General features: G+C 32.9%; 2 protein-coding genes across 2 annotated transcripts; both read right to left on the bottom strand.

Moving 5' to 3' along the window:
• Nucleotides 1–1,847: 1,847 nt before the first annotated feature.
• On the bottom strand, nt 1,848–11,418 carry LOC111705014 (amyloid protein-binding protein 2). The gene is made up of 12 exons (XM_023477440.1): nt 11,333–11,418; nt 10,933–10,977; nt 9,041–9,109; nt 8,408–8,464; nt 8,250–8,318; nt 4,897–5,028; nt 4,697–4,785; nt 4,247–4,306; nt 3,282–3,440; nt 2,755–2,830; nt 2,435–2,509; nt 1,848–2,169 (listed from the first exon to the last, which is right to left on the bottom strand). Exons 1-12 carry the CDS (start codon nt 11,345–11,347, stop codon nt 1,984–1,986), a joined length of 1,032 nt encoding a protein of 343 aa, XP_023333208.1. The 5' UTR covers nt 11,348–11,418; the 3' UTR covers nt 1,848–1,983.
• A 485-nt stretch (nt 11,419–11,903) lies between these two features.
• Nucleotides 11,904–22,037, bottom strand: LOC111705027 (amyloid protein-binding protein 2). The gene is made up of 12 exons (XM_023477455.1): nt 21,886–22,037; nt 21,614–21,671; nt 20,754–20,802; nt 19,653–19,701; nt 18,827–18,899; nt 17,305–17,393; nt 16,740–16,773; nt 15,273–15,378; nt 14,329–14,386; nt 13,910–13,964; nt 12,873–12,893; nt 11,904–11,963 (listed from the first exon to the last, which is right to left on the bottom strand). Exons 1-12 carry the CDS (start codon nt 21,945–21,947, stop codon nt 11,904–11,906), a joined length of 714 nt encoding a protein of 237 aa, XP_023333223.1. The 5' UTR covers nt 21,948–22,037.
• Nucleotides 22,038–23,236: the final 1,199 nt, after the last annotated feature.

Raw genomic sequence — 23,236 nt, 5'->3', positions numbered from 1 at the left:
TAAAGGGGGGGGGGGGGGGAAGGGAATATTTTTTAGGAAAATATACCCCCCTGATGTGAATTAAAATCTAATCTAATATTATTATGCAAATTGAAATATTTATATGCTCGGAAAGAGCCAGTAGAGGATGTTTTTTGTTTACATCCATGTACATTTGTACTTAAATATGATAAAAGGGGTAATGTTACATCGTCTATACGCAATATCCCCTCTACTGAACTTCTGACCTACTAACTATCCGACCTACTGCAATATTGGACATACGCCAGCCGTTTATTTGTGTACTATTTGAGGGTTAGGTTAGGTTAAGACAATTTCTGGGCCGAGCGATACGGCAAGGACAAGCTAGGGGGCCGAGCCCCGCGGCAATAGGGGACCGGGCGCTGCAGCCAAAAGTTCATCTAGCAGCTGTAAAACCACATGCTTGTCATGCTAGTTGGTCGTATGTGAAGTATAGCAGATTTGGCGTAGCTCAGAAGTGGGGTATCGTGGGTTTTCGTAGATCGAAAGATATACCATCAATTGAATTTGTTTAAAACTATAATGACGACTTGACAGATTGAAAATTATCAGTTTTTACATTTAAAACATTGATATCATCAGACATAGCTTTGTTAATCGGGCATTGCCATCATTGCATCTATATAAAAAATTTTGAATGCTGATTATCTTTTATTAATGTAATTTGTATATAATTGCATCACATAGAAATATTAAAGCATATATATATATATGTTCAAAACATAGTTAAAAATTCTCGATACAGAAATTTGACAACAGGGAAATTTTGAAAATAATAAGATATGAAGCATATTTTGTACATTGTACATTGTACAATGTAGTTGCCCAGCATTACACTTACATAAATCATAGGTCAAATAACAAAATGTTTAGAACGTAAAACTTAGAGAGGAATTCTGAACGCACATTAGTAATTTCTTAAAGGGAGTGACCGGCAATGTATGGTGGTTGAACTAAATATGTAGTATTGTGGAAAAATGGTTTAGGATTTAGTTGAGACATATAAATTACGTTTCTACGGCGTATATTTGAATTTACTAAGTTTGAGCGCAAATCAACGTTCAAAATCATGAATTTGGGTCAGTATGTTTTCAGAATCGGTTTTATGCAGATTTGCTGGAATTTTTATAGAAAAGACGACATCTGAAGAATTTGTATACGAATACATAGAAAATAAGAAATTCAATATAATGATGAAAACGAAATAATTGATTCTAAGATTGATTTATTGACAAATTTCTTTTGAGAAATATGTTCATAAACAGTAAATTAGTTTTCTGTATAATTTTACTTTATTTTTCGTTGTCGTTATTTAATAATTAAAATAAACGATTCTGAAAACCTACCCACCCAAATTCATGATTTTGAACTTCGACTTTGCACTCAAACTCAGTAATTAAACATTGAAGAAACGTTGCATATGTCTCAAATAATTCCTAAATAATATTTCCACAATACTGCATACTCAGTTAAACCACCATACATTGCAGGTCACTCCCCTTATCGGTTTCGCTATGTTAGCTTTTGTGAACAAAATATTAGAAGATATAAATATTCTACTAAGAGTGTAAATGGAGTAAACGTGAGTTTAGGGAGGAACAATGAACAAAGACAGCTGAAATATTATTTTATCAAATCAGAAACTTTAAATTATGTTTCTGGTTTTTGTGTGACAAAATACTGAAGTTCAATGGCAAAAGTTGCATTTTTTGAAAAAGTTTTTGCCATACTTTTATTCATTCCCCTTTTTTCGAAATTTAACAGAACCCTGGTGAATTTCAAAAATACTTTGAAGGAAAAATCGATAAAAAATATTAACAGTTAAAAACATAACTATGCATCTGATCTTCCTTTTTAAAATTTGTAAACAATTCAGTTAAACCACATACAAACCTTCAATTATCACAATCAAAGGTCTAAATCTGTTAAATGTGTTGAGACAAAGAAAAACATGCACCATTTTCACGTGGTGGATTTTCCCGCCAATTTTGGTGGCGCCAATCCTCGAGACACGACACTAGCGCCACTGCATGAACCTGCGGCGAGACTAGGAAGCGAGGTGACAATATTTAAAAGATCTGTCAGAGATACAGAGAGTTTAACATCGACAACAGAGCCATGATCCTGTTCAGCTACTTCTTTCTCTTCCTACAATTATTTTTTAAATTTCAAGTTTGTTTTTTAAATTGTTTAACATTTGCTTCAATATTTCAATTTCAATCTCTAAATCTGTCAAAAAAAAATTACAACCGGCAAGAGCATCAAATAATTATAGAAATTTAATTGGCTGGCCTTGCAGGCTCAGTAAGCAGGAAGTTATTTTATTTGATTATTTCATGTAACAGTATTTTAAATTAAATCTGAAGAATCAAGTGTTGGTAATTTTTTCACAAATGTAAATATTATGGATTACCTTGAGAATTGACCAGCTCTCAAGAACATTATTAAACTCCTCTAACTTAGCTTGATTTTCTGTAGCATTGTACACCTAAACATTATAGTTTTACTGGCTTGGGAACCCAGTGTTGAACAGGTTAGTCATAGTGAATTCCCCCGTTTACCCGCGCTTGGTCTTCTAAAACGATATAAGCTATTGTTCCCAATAAAATTGGACCCATTCAAAAGAAAGAATACAAAGACTGTTAAAAAAAATGTTAAATGAAGGTAATTACTTTTTTAAAGGAGGGGTAGTAGAATATTTTTAAAATATGAATTTTATGAGAAATAACTGACCTGAATGAGTCCTCTATAGTCGTATTCAAGTCCAGAGTAGGAGGGTCCAAACAGTTTTATCCCAATCCTTATACTTCTAGAAACATCGGATTGATTTATTAGATTGATAAAGTACTACACTATCCTATAAGAAGTGAGAAAACGTCTGAAAGCTTTCTACTGGCTGAATCGAAATCTGCATAAGCAATGAGAAGCGCAGACACATTTCTATTCTATTGGCTGAATCAATACCTATTTATAAGCTTTCTATTGGCTGAATCAATACCTATCTATAAGCTTTCTATTGGCTGAATCAATACCTATCTATAAGCTTTCTATTGGCTAAATCAATACCGATCTTTAAGCTTTCTATTGGCTGAAACAATACCGATCTATAAGCTTTCTATTGGCTAAATCAATACCTATCTTTAAGCTTTCTATTGGCTAAATCAATACCGATCTTTAAGCTTTCTATTGGCTGAAACAATACCGATCTATAAGCTTTCTATTGGCTAAAACAATAACAATCCAACCAATGAGAAACTAACCTGATATACAGCTGTTCTGCTTTACTAAACTCCTTCATGTCGTAGTTGTAGAGGGAGGCAAGATGACCGACAGATAAGGCTACTTCGTAATCATCAGGTCCAAGCAGATCTTCCTTTATCCGTATTGCTTTCAGATGCATCTCTTCTGCTGCAGAGTACCTTTATACAGGAGAATTAATTAATTAATAAATTAATTAATTAATTAATTCATTGATAAATATAACAAATAGTTGTTCGAAATGCCATTAAAAGACTGTTTAGCCCAACTTAATTCGGAAATAAATAAAGCTTTCAATAAACGATTAAGCAATAAATGAATTGATTGATTAGAGAAACGGATTACTCTCCTTTTATTCTGATGTTTTAATCCTCTAGACCTTTGATATTTCAATCTATAAATTCTAGACCTTTGATATTTCAATCTATGAATTCTGCTAGATCAAATAATCTAAGTTAGAAATACCAAAGGTTAACATCACTATGAAATGTTATCAGGTTTGTAAATATAAAGTTAAGAGAAATAGATTTTCATGCAAATTCAGTTTCTTCATGAATATATCAATGAATGCACAGAAATTCTAAAAATAAATGAACAAATGAAAAGGCATGAAAATATAAAAGGTATTCACAGAATATTTCATTACAAATTAAACCAATGAATCAAAAACAACCCCTTAATATCAAAATAAATAAAAAAGAAGTTTTCTTGTGAAATGCATCTAATTATTTGACGAAAATTTGAATAAATTAATGAATGAAGAAAAAATGAAATGAGGCAGGACAAATAAATGAATGAATAAATGGATAAAATAATGAATGAAATGAGGACGGACGAATAAATGAATGAATAAATGAATAAAAGAATGAATAAAATGAATGAATAAATAGGTGAATGAAAGGACGAAAGGATGAATGAATGAATGGATGAATGAATGAATTATTAAATGACTAAATGAATAATTAACCTGTGCATGGTCTGATATAAACGACCAAGGTTACCGTGGTGCTTTGCAGTTTGGACATTTCTGAAAAGGAATTCAATTCAGTTATTTTGAAAAAAATTTGGGCCAATATTTTAAAAATTAGTTTATTCTAACAAAATGAAATCAAATAAATATATGAGAATTAGCCAGGTTACAGATCAGAGTTCTAAAAAAATCCTTGTTTTTCGATCAGAAAACAGATACTTTTTAATTATACTAAGTATTTAAAAGTTGCCGGTCTGGTATCTGGTATATATATTAAGTAGTATTAATCATCAGATAATAGTAATGATAATTGTGTAGCTTGGTAAATCCATGAGAATGTTCTTAGCTTGGTTTAAGAATTTACTTAGTTCCCAGCCTATTCTTATATATTACTAGCTGGAGTGAAATAGACATCTTGAGAGCAAATAGATAAGGGGGGGGGGCTACCTCTCTCCGAAGCATGAAATTGACATCTTGAGAGCAAATAGATGAAGTTCTTCAGCTTTCCTCAGCATCATATCCTTCTCCAACGGATTCTAATAAATAAGGATTATCAAGGATGAACAAATGAATGAATAAGAAAATGTGGAATATATTAAGTTAAAGATTAATGAACAAATAATAAAAAGAATAAATGAATGAATTACCTGTTCATTATCTATGGCTATCTCCTCTAATATAAGCGCTAGAACACGTTTAGGAGAAGCTAGCAGAAGATGTTGCTCTGGGAGCAGTTTAGAGCAAATACTCAGAGATGATAGAGCATGCTTTTTTGCATCCTGAGCAATCAATCAATCAATCAAAAAAAACACCAATAAATCATATTTCTTTAAAATATGAACAGAGTATCCCCAAAAAACGTGGTGGTTGCGAGAGTCTCAATTTTAGACCAATATTGATAATTTTGGACATTTTTGATATCTATCAAAAATGTCTGCTTTAGAATTTATCAAATGCAAAAAAAATAAACGATGATGGTGGTCATATAGTTTTCTATTGTAAACATTCATAATATATATCCAACTATAATTTTCTGTTAATACTCCCTGAATTAATATTTTTATTAATGTGTTAAAGATTGGATTTTTATTTTGTTCTTTGAATAAAGATTATTTTGAATCAGAGGAATTCTAAACCTTGAGACTTAAATGAAATTTGCTACAGGCATCGTCGTATATATTAATACAATGAAGCCAACTTTCTATTTTGATTTTTACCAATCGTTTATACAGTAGAGACACAAAAACATGGAAACAAAAATAAGTTGTCAAATAACAGTTTTTTTTGTTTACTTGTAAACTTGTTGTTTGAAAAATGCTTAATAGGGATCAAAGCATTAACAGATAAGTCATATCAGGACAGGCAATACTGTGGAGTGAGGAGTAACCAGCCCCTACAATGGCCCTACCAACAGCAAAGCACTACCCCTGCATCACCTGCAAGAAGAATGACAAAGCAGTTCAATGTAGTCTTTGTGATCTTTGGATTCACTACAGCTGTAGTGACATGTCAGAAGAAATGCTTAAATTGCTCAACATGATGGAAGAACAAGCAGATTCTCATGCCTGGAGCTGTAAGTGCTGCAAAAGTGCAGTCCAGAATCTTAACAAGAAAACAACGAAAATCTTTGCAACCTCATAGAAACAGTCTATGAGGTCCTATGATTTAATCCAAACCATTTAGAAACTTTGACAAAGTGAACAGTTACATCTGGTTCTCTATTGTAGAGTCCACTCAATCTAGAGTGACAAGACACACCTCTAACCCTTTCAATCTCCAGGTGAAACAGGCCAGAACAGAAATAAGAAAAAACTTTTTATTGTAAGGATCCCAGAGAAATGGAACTCTCTTCCTTCCGAGGCCAGAGAGTCAAAAACTATCAACATGCATGAATCAAGATATGACTCATGGTTTGAAGGGACTGCTTAGTTTTGAACCTCAAGTACAACCCTATAGCAGTCACTGGACCTCACAACACTCCTACCATGGTCCTACATGGACCTTTTGGAGTTCACCACTAAGTATACCCCAAGTAACTATTAAAATAAAAAGTAGTTGTATTGATATAATCACCAACCAATGTATAGAGAGGAATGTGTTATCTACAAGGGGAATTAAACCAGTTCTGCTTGAGTATGAAGATGACACTATCTGTTGGAAAACCATTCGTTCTCACAACAGGAGACCCTGGTAAAAAATGGAGGATTGGTAATTCTGAGGATACACTGGAGGAGTCGTTGACTGCTAAATACCTAGGAGTAAATATTCAGCTAAGAGGCAGGTGTATTCTACGAAGAGAGAAGGATGTGGTCACAGCAGCAAGGAGGTATGCTCACTCAATCATGAGCTTAACAAGAGCGGGACTGGATAGATCAAGATTAGCCAGGATCTTGTGGGAAACATGCGGGATCCCAGCTATCCTCTATTGCTCAGAGGTCATGAGTTTTAACAAGAAAAGGATAGAGTCCCTAAAGAAAATCCAGGGAGAGGTTGGGAATTTCATACTCCAAGTTCCTTACTCAACTGCACGGGTATCCTCATGGACAGATGCAGGACTCATGCCAATGAAGTTCAGAATATGGATGAGAAAGGCTAGGTATTACTGGAGAGCAGTAAACAAGAAAAAGGATCCAATTCTTACAGAGTGTCTCAGAGTAGTACTGGAGAACCCAGAGGAGGATGAGTGGGCCAGAGACATCAAGGAGATAGAAGACGCTATCAAATCCAACATTCCTGATCTATCACTATCTCAGCTACGCAAGAAAGTGAATGATGTGGCAATTGAAGCAGTCCTAGATGCTAAACAAGGTCTTCATTCACTCCAGTCCCAACCACAACCAAAAGAGTGGTTCAAACTACCGGAACATGTAAATGATTGTAGACGCAGTAAAATCATAAACATGGCCAGGTCTGGCAACTTACAGTTAGGAAACCAGATGAGAAACAAGTATGGAAAGCAGTGGAAAACATGCCCAGTCTGTAGTACAAACGGCAGGTATGTTAGGCTGAATGAACCCCACGTACTGCTTGAGTGCCCGGTAACAACAAGTGAGAGGAAAGATTGTGAAATAGCTGAATACGAAGAAAAATACCAGGAAGGCCACCAAGTACATCCTTAGACGATAACTAGGACAGGATGGATGCAGTAGAATGGAGCTTCTGAAACGTGCAAGAAACATCCATTTGATGGCAGAAAAATGGATGGACTATACTAAACATATGTGAGGTGAGAATTTAATAAATCTTAAATCAAATCAAATCAAACATAATAGTAATATTAGGATGTTAAGTATCAGATGGAAGATATAAAGTAGTAGTTTTAAACTAATAGCTGATAAATAGAAGGTAAATAAACATCCCATAATAGTGGGGAATTGCCATATGCCAGACCATAATAAATCATTGAGAAAGACCATGTTGATTTTACAAAGAAACAAACCATCCCTTGTACAGGGCCTGTTGCCCAGTTAGGGGTGGGTGGGTTGGTGTATGTCAACCTTGGGGCTCGGTCTACTCTGGTTCCCGATAATCTCAACACCCAGTACGCTTACATCCAGGGTTCTATAATAGAACATGCCCTAGGCGGTTTACAAACAGACAACCCCAGGCATGATTGTACACGTATCGTGAGGGGAAGTACTGATGGGTGTGGCTTCATACTGGGAATAAAATCCCCAGAAGTTTTGTTTAATAATATTAATAGAGAATGAATGAAGGCTCCAGTTTACATCATTTGATCAGAAATTTACAGTAGATATAAAAAATATTCAAAGACCGTCAAAATTGGTCCAAAATTGAGGCTCTAGCTACCATCTATGAGGCTTTCTTGGGACACCCTTATGTGTATGTCTCACTCATAAAGGGTCCCAATTTTAAAATTTTACGGGGATATGCATTACCACTTTTTCCCCCCCCCCCCCCGCCCTCACTAAGTGTTCAGCTCATGACCCTGAAAAGGGAATCCAAATATGAGTTTTTAATTAAAGGCCCTGAAAGTTACCTGGAAGTGTCCTGAACTGTACTCCAGTACATAACTGCAGTAGGCTAAATCCTCATGTGCCACTGCAACCTTATAAAGGGGTTTTTCAGATATTTCAGTAAAAGGAGGGAGGGGTAAGAAATCAGTGTAATAATGTTCAGAATAAAATTCATATTTACCCTTAAATTGTCTCCTCCAAAGTAGTTCAATCTAACCTCTAGTGCATTTTGGTAAACCTGAATATTTTAAAATTTACTTTTAACTCCAGAGGCTGAATTTAAAGAACTTAAATCGTGTCGCTGGACCACAAAGAAATGGTTCCAATTGAGTGCTGCCTCAAATCTTGAAACACTGAATACAATTTCAAGTGGAACCAACAATGTTTGAGTTGGGTCTCAAATTTAAGACGTTGCTCAAATTCTTTAAATTCCGCCTCTGGAATTGTAAAAAAAGGTAAAATGAAATCTTATAATCCAAGGTCCTAGTGAAAAGTTTTTTTCTAAGAAATAACGTCAAAACAGCTTACATTTGGTTTAGAAAAAGCTTAAAATATAAAAAAAACTTTGATCTTGTTCCCATCTTGTTCCCCTGTAGGGCATAAGATTGTTTTTAAGAGGAAAATTGGACAATTTTACTGTTTAATCAACAAAACCTAAGGGCAGCTTCACTTTTCAAAAATATTAATATAATTTACAAATGTTTAAAGTTATTTTATTTTGTACAATGACAACAAATCAAAACTGCTCTCTTTATTTATTTATTTTTATTATTGATCTAATTATTAATGTAATAATTATTCAATTCAAGATAACCTGCATAGATGGTGCTATGCTGTCTATGTTCAACAGATAAAACCCGAAATCCACCAAGCAGTCAGCATACTTCAGAGATAGATAATAAAAAAGAAACAACATTAGGCATGATTGTCAAACAATTTTTAGGATTAAATCGTCCTACAAGGTTTTAGAGTCAATTTTTTTTAATTCTTTAGCAAAAAAATGAGAAGAATGGCATTATAGTAAATCGAAAAACAAAGATTGTATTTCTTTTGGTAAAGAAATTAAGAGTATATTTCAAACCAATCAATACAAATAAAAGGAACACCCATATGCAAAGTCCTATGGTATAATATTTCTTGAATATTTTCTTATTCTTTGTAAAAAAATATTTTTTATTTAAGAAAAAATTTATATATTTACTTACTAATTTGCTTCGAACAGTTTCCTATTGTTATGAGAAAAACTTTTCATTCTTTTCATTAATTGGTTAATTAAGAAGTTGTTGGGACACTTGAATCTAATCTATGAAGTAGTGGTTGGGACACTTATCCATGAAATAGTGGTTAGGACACATGAAACTAATCCATGAATTAGTGGTTGGGACACTTGAAACTAAACTAATCCATGAAGTAGTAGTTGGGACACATGAAACTAATCCATGAAGCAGTGGTTGGGACACTTGAAACTAAACCAATCCATGAAGTAGTAGTTGGGACACATGAAACCAATCCATGAAGTAGTGGTTGGGACACATGAAACTAAACCATTAAGTAGTGGTTGGGACATACAAAACTAAACCATGAAGTAGTGGTTGGGACATATGAAACTAAACCATGAAGTTGTGGTTGGGACAATTGAAACCAATTCATGAAGTAGTGGTTGGGACACATGAAACTAAACCATGAAGTAGTGGTTGGGACATATGAAACTAAACCATGAAGTAGTGGTTGGGACAATTGAAACTAATCCATGAAGTATTGGTTGGGACACGTGAAACTAAACCATGAAGTAGTGGTTGGGACATACAAAACTAAACCATGAAGTAGTGGTTGGGACACATGAAACTAAACCATGAAGTAGTGGTTGGGACACGTGAAACTAAACCATGAAGTAGTGGTTGGGACACATGAAACTAAACTACAACTAAGTACATCCTGTCTTAACTGGAATATTTTTAGTCATATTTCAATATCTCATTCAAAATCTGTCAAGAATAGCGTAAAAGACTTCATATCCTAACTGGAATCTAAGGGGGTGATAATGCCTCTAAATAAGTGCTGCTGGAACGAGCACATAAAATGAACACGATCCTGGGCGCTGGCTGTTCCTATCAGGACCACTATGAATACCGGTGAATCATCTTGCTTCAACTAACACATTTGTCAAATACCAACCAACCAATAATTGGTTTGCCAGCCACCGGAAGTATATCCTTGATCCCCCTGGCTGGGGAAAGCTTGGGGGGATTAAAGGTCTGACAGTGGAACAGGTATTTAGACAGTGCTTCCAATATCTGTTGGTGGTCTGGGGGGGTCCACATTAGGGTCTCTTACAGATTCCATTTTCTTATATTTAAATTACATAAGCCAACATAAAAGTAGACAAAGCTAACACAAAAAATTGGTGAAAATGGGTTCCAAAGTTTAAACTCACTGACCTTTAACAAAGGACCAAATCTAATGAACTGAATTAATTACCACTGGTTAAAATCTTAAATTACCAATTCAAAGTTTTAAATTCATGAGGATTTAAGTTATTGATTTAGGATTTGAACCAGCGGTATGTTGTTCAGCGATTTCTCTAATTCATTTAATTGGGTCACAGGACATTGTATTTACCATTGTGTTATTTACTTAAATATGAAATATATCTAAATTCTAATAATAGTTTTGGATATAATTGACAATAATTATCTATCTAGTTTCCTTAGCATGGTTAATTCCAAATGTTTCACGACACATACTCACAGCCTACAAATATAAATTAAGTTTTATTTTTACTTTTTAATTTTTTTTGTGTGGGTCGGGCGAATGTTTAAACGTTTAAAAGTATCAAATTTTCATTATATTTCCCATTTGCCAATTTTTGAAATTTTTTTCTCTATTTTAAATTTTTATCCGTTCATTACATTTGCCCTTCTCTTCTCTTTCTTGGTTGGATCCTCAATTTTTTTTTAAATAAACAAACAGTCCCTTTAAATAAACAAACAGTCCCTTTAAATAAACAAACAGTCCCTTTAAATTTTAAATAAACAAACAGTCCCTTTAAATAAACAAACAGTCCCTTTAAATAAACAAACAGTCCCTTTAAATCGTTAATTTTTACCTGTTTTATCAACATTTCAGCTCTCACAAATTCTCTTTTCACAATACAAGCTTTACTTCCCTGAACAGTGTACGGTACAGTTTAAGTGTAAAGTACAGTATATGTACAGTACAGAACAAACTGCCGAGTACAGTATATTCTTTACAGTACAGTATATAATGTGTATTACAGTATATAGTTTACAGTGCAGTATAAAGTGTATTGTACAGTGTAGTGTAGTGTAGTGTACAGTACTATATGTCATGTATAGTACAGCATAAATTGTATAGTCCAGTTTAAGTGTACAATACAGTATATAATGTATAGTATAGTATAGTCTGCCGAATACAGTATATATTTTTACATTACAGTATTAAGTGTATAGTACAGTTTTTACTATAGAGTACAGTATTGTTAAAACAAATTCGAAATATAAGGAAGACGATTGTACCGACTCAAATGCCGATGTTAATTCCCTGGATGTGTGTGTACTCAGAATCCTTTTCCGCCATACAACACACCCCACATGTCAAATCTCCGCTCACCCTAGCTCCCGCTTCACCAGTCAGTCAGCCGAAAATATCCGAGATGATCACAGCTCCGTCTCAGGGAGCAATCCTGGCTCCTTCATAGTGATGATGCAGATACCTATCTACCAACAGACGATGCTTACATCCAGCTCAACATTGTTCCAAGAGTTCCAAAATTATCAGGCGAACATTGACATGCATTCCCTCATATTCGAAACTGATAAAACAGCGATCTCTCACCCTGTTCCAAGGGTTCTAATTTTCCTCTACAAGAGGATACTCACCCTGTTCCAAGGGTTCTAATTCTCCTCTACAAGAGGATACTCACCCTATTCCAAGGGTTCTAACTCTCATCTACAAGAGGATACTCACCCTGTTCCAAGGGTTCTAACTCTCCTCCACAAGAGGATAATCTCAACTCTAATGAGTTTAATAACCTGGAGAGAGCAGAAACCTGTTGTTCCAGTTCTAGTTGATCTGCACCACCAATATGAAGTTATACACTACCAACATGAAGTTGCTACTGATGTTCGTCAATTTATAATCCTTTGTTCAATTTCAATCAACCAATTTTAACTTCGCCATTTGTGCAAATATTTCAAAACAATATTATTTTTCTTAAATAAATGTTATAGAATATTTGGGTTTTTCCTGATTTCTTTATTTGTATATTTTCTGACCTTTTTTAAAGGTCAACAAGTATGTAGTTTACAGTACACTATATATTGTATAGTACAGTATATAGTTAACGGTAAAGTGTTCAGAACAGAATATAGTGTTAAGTACTGTATACAGTGTATAGTACAGTATATAGTGTACTGTACAGTATATAGTGTACAGTACAAAGACGACCTGCAATAAATCATTGTTCATTTTGCTATGGTCAATGAGTTTTTTGTCTAAAAAATGTATATATTCTTAATTTTGAGAGGAATATTATTTAATTTCATTGGGAAATTAGCCCCCGCTAATTCCCCCTTAAAAACCAAACCATAGTAAAAAGTACAAAAATGATAATTTATAAAAAATACTTGTCTAATCAATTTTAATGCCTAGAAAATAATAATGATAAAAATAATAACAATATAAATAATACAGTACAGTATAGTACAGTACAGTAAATGTACGCTGTACAGCTAAAAGTAGTACACATCAATCTCGTAGTACAGTGTATTGTTTAATTATTTAAATATAATAACAACAAAACTGGGAGAAAGGCAAACAAGGAACTAATAAACAGTAAAAAGGGTAAATTTATCAGTGTTCTACCCAGTGAAAGGATCCATTTAAATTTGATGCGGATCCGGATCCGCATCCGAATCCTGGATCCGCATTGGAAAAAATGGATCCGGATCCGGATCCAGGTCATTTCTTTAAGATTTACTGAATTTTTTTAACAAAAAACAATTTTCAAATTTTTTGTTTTATTTTTTTCGCTTATTTTTATCCTAAAACTTGATGAACCATTCAGAAATGAGGAAAATTTTATAATCTTTCTTTTTTTCAAAAGTTTAGATTTGGGTTTTAGGAGTAAAAAAGTTTTTGTTGCAGTTTTTGGTTGATATTTTACCCCTTGGATCCGTATCCGTGGATCCGCATATTTTTGCGGATCCGGATCCAGGAATCCAAGATCTTGCGGGTCCAACGGATCCGGATCCTAAGCACTGGTTCTGCCTTTGGAACCCAGCTTTGTCTGTAAACTAAACGTTCTCTCTAAAAGTCAACCTACTCAATTTTGAATTTTCGAACAAAGCTAAGAAAATTTCCGTTGTTCTACGGAGTTCCCCAATCAAAATTTGAGGCAAATTTTAGTCAAGGGTTCCTGAGTTACAGATAAGAAAACAATCAGTCAGACAAACAGAGATTACTACCTTATATATACTAGCTTGGGAACCCAGCGTTGCCTAGGGTACTCATAGTTACTCCCGCGGTTTACCCCCACTTGGTCATTCTGTTACAGCTCCGAGATTGAGAAGAAGACGACATCAGAGAAGAATTAAACTTGTTAGTTCACAACTTAAGTATAAATAAAATAATATCCAATTTTATCATAATAATATAAAGTTACCTGTAAGGACCACTGAAATGATTCATTGTAAGAACTGCAGAGAAAACTGTACACACTGAAATATTAAAATAAATATTGGAATTACAAAAATGTTGTGATTCTTTGACAATTTGATGATAAGAAGCAAAAGTGTTGCATGCTATGTCATCAAAAATTAATTAATGAATTGAAGAATTTACCAATTGGCAAAATGAATCGTAAAGGATGAATTATAGAATGAGACAAGACATGAATAAATAATCAAGAAAAAATGAACAAATGAATAAATGAATAATCACTAAACACATTAATTAATAGAATTAATGAATGAATGAAAGGATGAATATGTGAATGAATGAATGAAAGGATGAATAAATGAATGAATGAATGAATGAATGAAATAATGAATAAATGAATGCAAAAATAAATGATAAATATACCTGAACTGGTTAAATATTCTGCAAACTAGAGGTTTTGGAAGATTAGGATTGGATTTTACTAAAAAAAATCATTTTGAAGTGAAGTTCAAAAACTATTTTATTCTGTTTTGGTGTCCAAATTTTTTAATTTCAGTTTAGAACCTGGAACTATTGATGCCATTTTAAGTATTTCTATATTTATAGATTAGTTTGGTCGATTCAAATCAATAATAACCTTTCCCGTCTTAGTAATAAAGAGATTGATATTGTTATTTTTGTTTCACTGTAAAATTCGAAATTTCTTTCTTAGTCTTTGAAGCAATGCAAGTCACTTTTTAGAGAGAAACCACAAATGAAAAACAACAAATTTTTGGCATAAAAATCATGGATAAATTGTTCATTATTGTTTCAAGGGTACACATTTGAATTGTACATGCCCCTCTGTGAATGGAGAGTCTTGAAAAGAACACCGATACAACACCACTGTAAATCAAATTTAAGAGAATAAAAATAGAATTGTTCAATCTCATTAATCTAAATAATAAAGGTCCTCACTCAAATATATTTGTATATATATTTGTATATATACGATCCTAACAAGCCCCCTACCCTGAGGCTCACATTTCATTATCTAATTGGGTAAAAAAAAATTGAGAGAACCCATGGGTAACATAGGGAGAAAAAATATTTCTTCAAAATTCGATTTTTTTCTAAAATCGAAATTTTTATTTCCACGTGCAACGCCGGGCACTTCAGCTAGTTTAAAATTAATTTAGAGTAAAAACTAAGACCGAGGTGAATGATACTTTTTTGACCAATTTTCCCTGTTAATTGATAAACAGGGAGAGATGTAGAGAGAATGCAGGGGGGAGGGAAGGGGAGAAGTAGAGAGTATGCAGAGGGGAGGGAAGGGGAGAAGTAGACAGAATGCAGGGGGGAGGGAAGGGAAGAAGGGGGAAAGTTACCTGTATTATTAAGAGCATTAAACACCGTCTCTGCCTCAGAAAACAAACAATAATTGGAGAGAGAATTGAGAAGACGACATTGTATCTCTTCTCTCCAAAATCCAGGCTAAATAAATCATTAATTATAAATAAACACTTAACACAACCCATTAGACCATAATGATATTTTATAATAATAATAATGATATAAAAATGATGATTTTATAAAAATGTTGTAAACTGTGCAGTTTTGTCCTTCAATTCTCTGTTTAAACCCAGGAAACTCTCAGGATCTTTTTTCTCTAGTTGGCAACTGTTTAAAATCTTGATCATGGAGCCAAAACTCGAGTTTTTTATTCAAGTTGAAACTGTTTAAAATCTTAATCATGTAGCAAAAACTCGAGTTTTTTTTTCTCTAGTTGGCAACTGTTTAAAATCTTGGTCATGGAGCCAAAACTCGAGTTTTTTATTCAAGTTGAAACTGTTTAAAATCTTGATCATGTAGCAAAAACTCGAGTTTTTTTTCTCTAGTTGGCAACTGTTTAAAATCTTGATCATGGAGCCAAAACTCGAGTTTTTTTCCCAAGGTGGAACTGTTTAAAATCATGGAGCCAAGATAAAAAGATGGCAATATCCGATTCACCAAGAAACCTTGGTTATACTAAGTATTTAAATGTTGCCGGCCTGATATCTTCATATATATTAAGTAGTATAAATCATCAGATGATAATGATAACAATTATGTAACTTGGTAAATCCATGGGCATGTTCTTAGCTTGGTTCCCAGTCTATCCTTTATCTGATAATTAATGTTGAAGATATTGTCGTTTTTCAAGGTTTAGAAGTGCTAATTTCTGATAATTTCATATATTTCCTGCAGTTGACATTCGGAAGTCACGTTTATATAGAGACCAGTTTAAAAAAAAAAACTTAGGATCCATTTAACTTTGACTAAAAAAATGGATCCGGATCCGGGTCATTTCTTTCACATTTACTGATTTTTTTTTAACAAAAAATAATTTTCCAATTTTTTATTTTATTTTTTTCGCATATTTTTATCCTAAAACTTGATGAACCATTCACAAATGAGGAAATTTTTATAATCTCTCTTTTTTCAAAAGTTCAGATTTGGGTTTTAGGAGTAAAAGTTTTTTTTCAGTTTTTGGTTGATATTTTACCCCTTGGATCCGCATCCCTGGATCCGCATACTGTTTCGGATCCGGATCTAGGAAGCCAAAATCTTGCGGATCCAACGAATCCTAAGCACTGTTTAAAAAATATTCAGTTTTCAAAATTTTAAACGTTGAAATCTATTTCACACTTGATCAGACAACGGTTTTCTGGGTACCATTGTGAATCTGGAATCGGCATCTTTCAATTCAGGCTCTTTTGAATTTACACTTATAGACCTAACATGACTATGGTTGGCAATGTAGGGTACTTCTAAAATATAGATTTTTCTAGAAACAATAAATTAAAATATTTTACCAAATTCTGTGAATCTACGTTCGTCAGACAAATCCTATGAATTACTTGATTACAACAAAACGATTCTTAACAAAAATTAAAAAGATAAGTACATTAGTAAATTAACAGGATTAGTAAAGGATTAGCGTACCTTAGTGCTCTATACACTTTAAGTTCGTTGTCGTTTAGTGGGGATTCCAACGAAAGTGGATTTAACTTGAGTACAATCCCGCACCATTCTGTACGATTCCGCGAAATTCGGCGCAACACAACTTTTATTGAAAAAACCTATTGTTTCGCCAAAATAGAGGCAATGTTATCCACATAAGGTTGGCCTACTTCAGGGGTGTATATTTTTCAAGAATGATTTTGATGATTTTGGGAGCAAAAATGAAGAATGTGACGTCAACTTTTTTCATTATTTTTGATACTTTTTGTACCTAAAATTCAACATTTTTCCCTGCAGCATGTGCATATATATCATATGAGAGAAAAAATTATTTTCAAAAAGGGGGGGGGGCGGGGGGGGAGAAAAAAGGATTTTCCAAAAAAAAAGAAGAGTTTTTTAAAGTTAAAAATCAAGTTCCTGAATGTATTTATAGCCTCTAGGAACCTCCCAGCCTCCATAAGGAATCCTCCAAAGTTTATCCCGGCCTCCAAACCCTTCTGCAAAGACTAGAATATTCAAGAAATGCGCAATTTTATAAATAAAAATAACATATGTAAGTCAGTATATGGAGATATTAAAAAAAAAGAAATGATTACAAAATTCAAAATATTTATCTATGAAACATAAAATATTTAAGTCTAATAATAAATTTTAAAAAGAAATTATGATATCAAAAAGTGGGGAATGATATTTTCTGATATTTGATTTGGACGATGTTTTCCTTTTCACAGCTTCAAGTGTTAAAATTTGACAAATTTCCTGCAGCAGATATGCGCAAACCATCTTCAAGAANGTGGACTTCTTGTTGCCATCCCCCCCTACAGGGGGGGCAAGCCTTCTTAAAGACGCAACAAATAGAAGTAAGATTAGTAGCGATCACCATCGATAGTTTTTTTGCCATCAGCCTAATATACCCCTTTTCATTTTTGACGAACACTCTCTTTAAGTATTAATAGCAGTCGGTAATAGTTTTCAAATAAGTCTCATACAAGATGTTAAAATAATTAAATCTAAAGGAAACCATTGCAATAAATTCATAACAGTCCAAAATATACGCGCAAAATAGGGTCTGGTAGAAACCCTGATTTAAATATGATCTGGTAGAAACCCTGTTTTAAATATGATCTGGTAGAAACTCTGTTTTAAAATTGATCTAGAAGAAACCCTGATTTAAATATGATTTGGTAGAAACCTTGTTTAAAATATTATTTGGTAGAAACCTTGTTTTAAATATTATCTGGTAGAAACCCTGTTTTAAATATGATCTGGTAGAAACTCTGTTTTAAATATAATCTGGTAGAAACCCTGTTTTAAATTTGATCTAGAAGAAACCCTGATTTAAATATGATCTGGTAGAAACCTTGTTTTAAATATGATCTGGTAGAAACTCTGTTTTAAATTTGATCTAGAAGAAACCCTGATTTAAATATGATTTGGTAGAAACCTTGTTTAAAATATTATTTGGTAGAAACCCTGTTTTAAATATTATCTGGTAGAAACCCTGTTTTAAATATGATCTGGTAGAAACCTTGTTTTAAATATAATCTGGTAGAAACCCTGTTTTAAATATAATCTGGTAGAAACCCTGTTTTAAATATAATCTGGTAGAAACCCTGTTTTAAATATAATCTGGCAGAAACCCTGTTTTAAAAATCTGATAAAAACTCTTTCATATTTCTATTGGAAAAGAGTATATATTTGCCAGAAGCATTGCTTAGGATCCGGATCAACATGCGGATCCACGGATCCAAATCTAAATTTTAAAAAAAGTTGTTGCTCTCAAAACACACAAAGTTTTCCTTGGTAATTCAAAAAAATAATATTAAAATAATATTTTACTTACGAACTTACGTTTTAACATAACATAACATATAAAATAATATTTGGGAGGGGGGGGGGGGGGTGAAGAGAATGTATGCCCCCTTGACGGTCAACTAACCTGAACAAGGGAAGTGAGAAAACTTGTATTTGTTGATGCCGTGAACTGAATTATCTGGTGTAAATTCCCTCGTCTAGAATATAAAAACATATTTCAATTATTTAATTATTTAAGAAATATCAATCTATTTGTATCCAAAAAAACCCCAAGCACATTTTATCCTACAAGTAAGGTTTATGACCTTACCGGGCCTCAGAAAATCCACTAATGAAAGCAGAAAAATCTGCGAAAATTTTGTAATTGTTGCAGAATGTACACAATGCTCATAAAACATAAGACAAAAACTAAAATTAAAAACAGAAAGGTGGGAGGAAAACGCATTTATTAACCTACAGGGTGTCCCACGAAACATGACAGTTGGCGAATGGTTTTGAATGTCTTCTTCCATATATTATATTAGATATTAAAGACTTTTTGCAGTTTATTTCGTTAGCAAAATCTATTACTCAAATATATTTTACTTTTAAATCAATTTTTCTATAAAATGACTGCCATTTTATATTTTTTATTAATGATAATTAATCTCTTATATAATAAAGAACTTTAGAAATTATGGAAGAAGACATTTAAAACTATTCACCAACTGCCATGTTTCGTGGGACACCCTGTAGTTAATTAAACTTTGAATTAGTAAATATATGTATTTAATATATCTTCAACTATTTCATTAACATCACTGCCTTTGGTTTGTGGACGATTTTGCTAGATTTTTTCAATTTATTTATTTGAACGCCCAATTGTTAACATTAAAAAGAAGTTAGTTCGTAGAGTGAAAATTTTTAAAAAATCGAGAACAATGTTTTAATGTTTATGCAGTTTTTTTTACCTGTTTCCAACTTTCAGCAGTTTGGAAAATAAATCGAAACTTCTGAGCTCTAGACAAAATAATAATATAATTTCATCCACCAACCAATCTACCGAAAGGGTAACAAAATGCCAAAATATGTTTGTGTCTGGAAAAATCCCTAGAAAAATTTTTGTGAGTGAAAAATTGAACTTTCCTTAAAATTGAACGAGAAAATTGTTCATTTTATAATATTCAAAAATTTCATCAAAAAGCTGATAATAAATAAAAGAGACATTACAAAAAATTTAACAATCCACTATCCGCCAATTCTAAATCAATCAATCTACTCTCCGCCAATTTCAAATCAATCAATCTGCACTTTCCGCCAAACGTATAAATCAATCAATCCACTCTCCGCCAATTTCAGATCAATCAAATAACTCTCCCCCAATCCTATAAATCAACCAATCCACTTTCCCCCAATTTCAAATCAATAAATCCACTCTCCGCCAATTTCAAATCAATTCAATCTGCACTTTCCGCCAATCCTATAAATCAATCAATCCACTCTCCGCCAATTCTTAATTAATCAATCCACTCTCCGCCCATTTTTTATCAATAAGTCCACTCTCCGCCAATTTTTAATCAATCAATCTACTCTCCGCCAATTCTATAAATTAATAAATTCAGTAAGTCACCTAATTTGTAATAAATCAATCCACTAATCAATAAATTTTCAATTTGATTTAACAAATTAAATTTGTCACTAGGAATCAATATTAAAGAAAAAAGTTTAAAAAATAAATAAAAACACTTAAAAATAAATAAATTTCTGTCGTGGGTCAGATTTAATAAACAAAAGAATCAGTTAAACCACGGAAACATAGTTTATTCGGTTCAAGTTAAAGAAAAACGGCTCAAACACTTTTCGTTATTCATTAACTTGTTTCCCGAAAATTTAGCATTTCCCGTTCCCTTTTAACTAGTAGGGTTTACTATATTAAATCTAATGTAACCCCTCCCGTCTTCTTCAAAAATGCTAAGAATAAAGGCCATCGAACTGATATAAACTTAAATTTCGTCCCTCCTTTAACAATTTCAAGAACAATCCCTTTAAACCCTAAAATGTTAGGTGCTGACCGGAGGCGAGTGTAGCTGAGGATTGAGGAGTCGACCGGTCATTGTAAACCTGATAAAAAATTTTTATATTTGTGTCATTTCAACATGGGACTGTAAACGTAATTTTACTAAATCCTCTATATAAAAATGACTAAGGGTATATATTTTCTTGAAAATCATTCCCCCCCCCTTCCTTTTAAAAGCCGTTTTTACCAGTAGATGCTAGGTATGTTTTCTCGTGGCGGACTTTGTTTACTTGAGTTTTAGCTGAGTTTATTTTAGGGTAACAAAGTATCAAAATGGATGGAATCAAGTTAAAAATCAACCCCATTCAGGAAGGATAATTTTTGTAATTTTTTGTAAATGAGAACGGCATACTCAGTTGACAACGGTACCCTTGAAAACTTGATCTGATTAATAATTTGGAAGATTTCGTAAATTTACTGGCTCACAACGGGATTTTTGAGAACTTTTCCACTGTTTCTTCGGTAGAAATGCACAAGAAATTTTTAAAAGAGAAAACCAAATTGAAAATAATAAATTTTCAAAGAAAAAAAACATGAATATTTCATTCATTCTTTATCCTAAATCGCATCGAATTCAAGGTTATACCATTGGAACCATTGAGATACTTTTTTATTACGTCTTCTGTACCGTAGATGTCCATAACAGATCAGAATTGTCATCTCTATTAGCCAAAGAGTATTAAAAAAAACTTATTTTTATCATAAGAATAATTTTCTACTTTTTTGAACTGCTTAAGACAAATAAAAGCTTGAAGAAGAAGATGTACTATTATTTCAGATGCTCTGTTATTTTTAAAAGATGCTTTAAAGAAATAATCGTCAATTAATTAATTATTCAATTTAACAGAAGAAAACCTGGTAGAAGATGTCAAACAAAATGTTCTCTGGGAGCCAAACCATAGACTCCGTAAACCTAAATAAACAATGTTGTTTGTATATTCCTGATGTAAGTTTTTTTGCCCTGTTGTTTGGTATGTGTTTTGTGTTGTTGAATGTTTGCATTACAGGCATTGTGCAAACGGGTGTAGAGAGAAAAATATTGATATAATTACAAAATAACTGGTGTCCTAAGTGGAACTTTAATCCTATAAATATATATTTAAAAAAGATGGCATCTTGAACGTTACCTTGAAAAATGATCAACAACTTGTTTGACGGCCTGTGCGTAAAGGCTGGTATCAGTGTGCATCGTAAATCCTTTATATATGATTTTACAGAAATGTCGGACTAGACAATTATTTTCAAAAACTTATCTGAAATTTAAACATTTAAATGTTTTAAATTACACAAAATAGATTATAAAGAAAATTACACATCAGTACACATGGCTGTCATTAATACATTTCTTTGATTTCTCAAAACTATAATTTAACAAACTTAATTTATTTATTTCCTTGTTTTTCTTGGTTTTGTTTAAGTGCGCAATTGCCTCGAAACTCTGTGATAAATACGCAATTTATCTCGAAACCTCGATTTTGAAAACATAAAAGTAGGTGGTGTATTTTACGACCTACGCAAATCCGCTATACTTCACTTCTGACCTACTACAAATCCGCTACACAACACATCCGACCTAATAGCACGTGGTTTTACAGTAAAACAAGCATGAGCAAAGTAAAGAAAAGTTTAACATTGAATTTTGTATTGTATTTCTCAACAATCCTTTTTAGGATTATATTAATCTTTTAGATATATACAGGAAGGAGAATTCTTATAATTATGAACACAAATTAACATAGTTGAACATTATTAAGACTTGAAATATCACTTTGTGTTATTAATAGTTTAAAATTTAATGTTCAAGATATGTATGTAAAAGATATAAACTAAAATGTTTGGTTTCTAAACATTTTGTAATGATTATATACTTGTACACAGTATTTTTTATAATTTATATATCAGAAATCAATTATATATCCCCACCCCCTTTCCCGGGGGTTTTTAAAAATGTAATTCAAGTGGATGGGGGAAAAATAATTTTCTCATGTAAAAATCCCCTGTTCATCTCGTGAAATAAACTCAAGTTTTCACAGTGTAACGGTCCTAGACCCATGATCAAATCGTCGACATTCACCTCGACAACACGTGAATTATCACAAAATATTTCACGGGTCACTCATGTGAAATAGACCAAATAATCTTCGAGTGCCCCGTGAATATCCCATGATAATTCACGTGTTTAATAAGTTTAATCATTTACAGGGGAATCAGGGCCATGTAAATAAAAATTGATACATGGACTCCCCCAATCCTATAAATCAACCAATCCACTTTCCCCCAATTTCAAATCAATAAATCCACTCTCCGCCAATTTCAAATCAATTCAATCTGCACTTTCCGCCAATCCTATAAATCAATCAATCCACTCTCCGCCAATTCTTAATTAATCAATCCACTCTCCGCCCATTTTTTATCAATAAGTCCACTCTCCGCCAATTTTTAATCAATCAATCTACTCTCCGCCAATTCTATAAATTA

Source organism: Eurytemora carolleeae, unplaced genomic scaffold (assembly GCF_000591075.1).
Source record: "Eurytemora carolleeae unplaced genomic scaffold, Eaff_2.0 scaffold542, whole genome shotgun sequence".
Classification (NCBI taxonomy): domain Eukaryota; kingdom Metazoa; phylum Arthropoda; class Copepoda; order Calanoida; family Temoridae; genus Eurytemora; species Eurytemora carolleeae.
The sequence above is the reverse complement of the archived record's forward strand: the minus strand, read 5'-3'. Positions and strand labels throughout refer to the sequence as shown.

What these genes read in the sequence shown, in the direction of transcription:
- LOC111705014 (XM_023477440.1), bottom strand. An exon ending in TAGCCATAGATAATGAACAG is followed by an intron (nt 4,786 to 4,896) that starts GTAATTCATTCA and finishes CTTATTTATTAG; the next exon opens with AATCCGTTGGAGAAGGATAT. An exon ending in GCAGAACAGCTGTATATCAG is followed by an intron (nt 2,831 to 3,281) that starts GTTAGTTTCTCA and finishes CGATGTTTCTAG; the next exon opens with AAGTATAAGGATTGGGATAA.
- LOC111705027 (XM_023477455.1), bottom strand. Translation starts at nt 21,947, where the DNA reads ATGCACACTGATACCAGCCTTTACGCACAGGCCGTCAAACAAGTTGTT. An exon ending in AGAATATTTAACCAGTTCAG is followed by an intron (nt 13,965 to 14,328) that starts GTATATTTATCA and finishes TTAATATTTCAG; the next exon opens with TGTGTACAGTTTTCTCTGCA. An exon ending in CATTAAAATTGATTAGACAA is followed by an intron (nt 11,964 to 12,872) that starts GTATTTTTTATA and finishes GTCTGTTGGTAG; the next exon opens with ATAGGTATCTGCATCATCAC.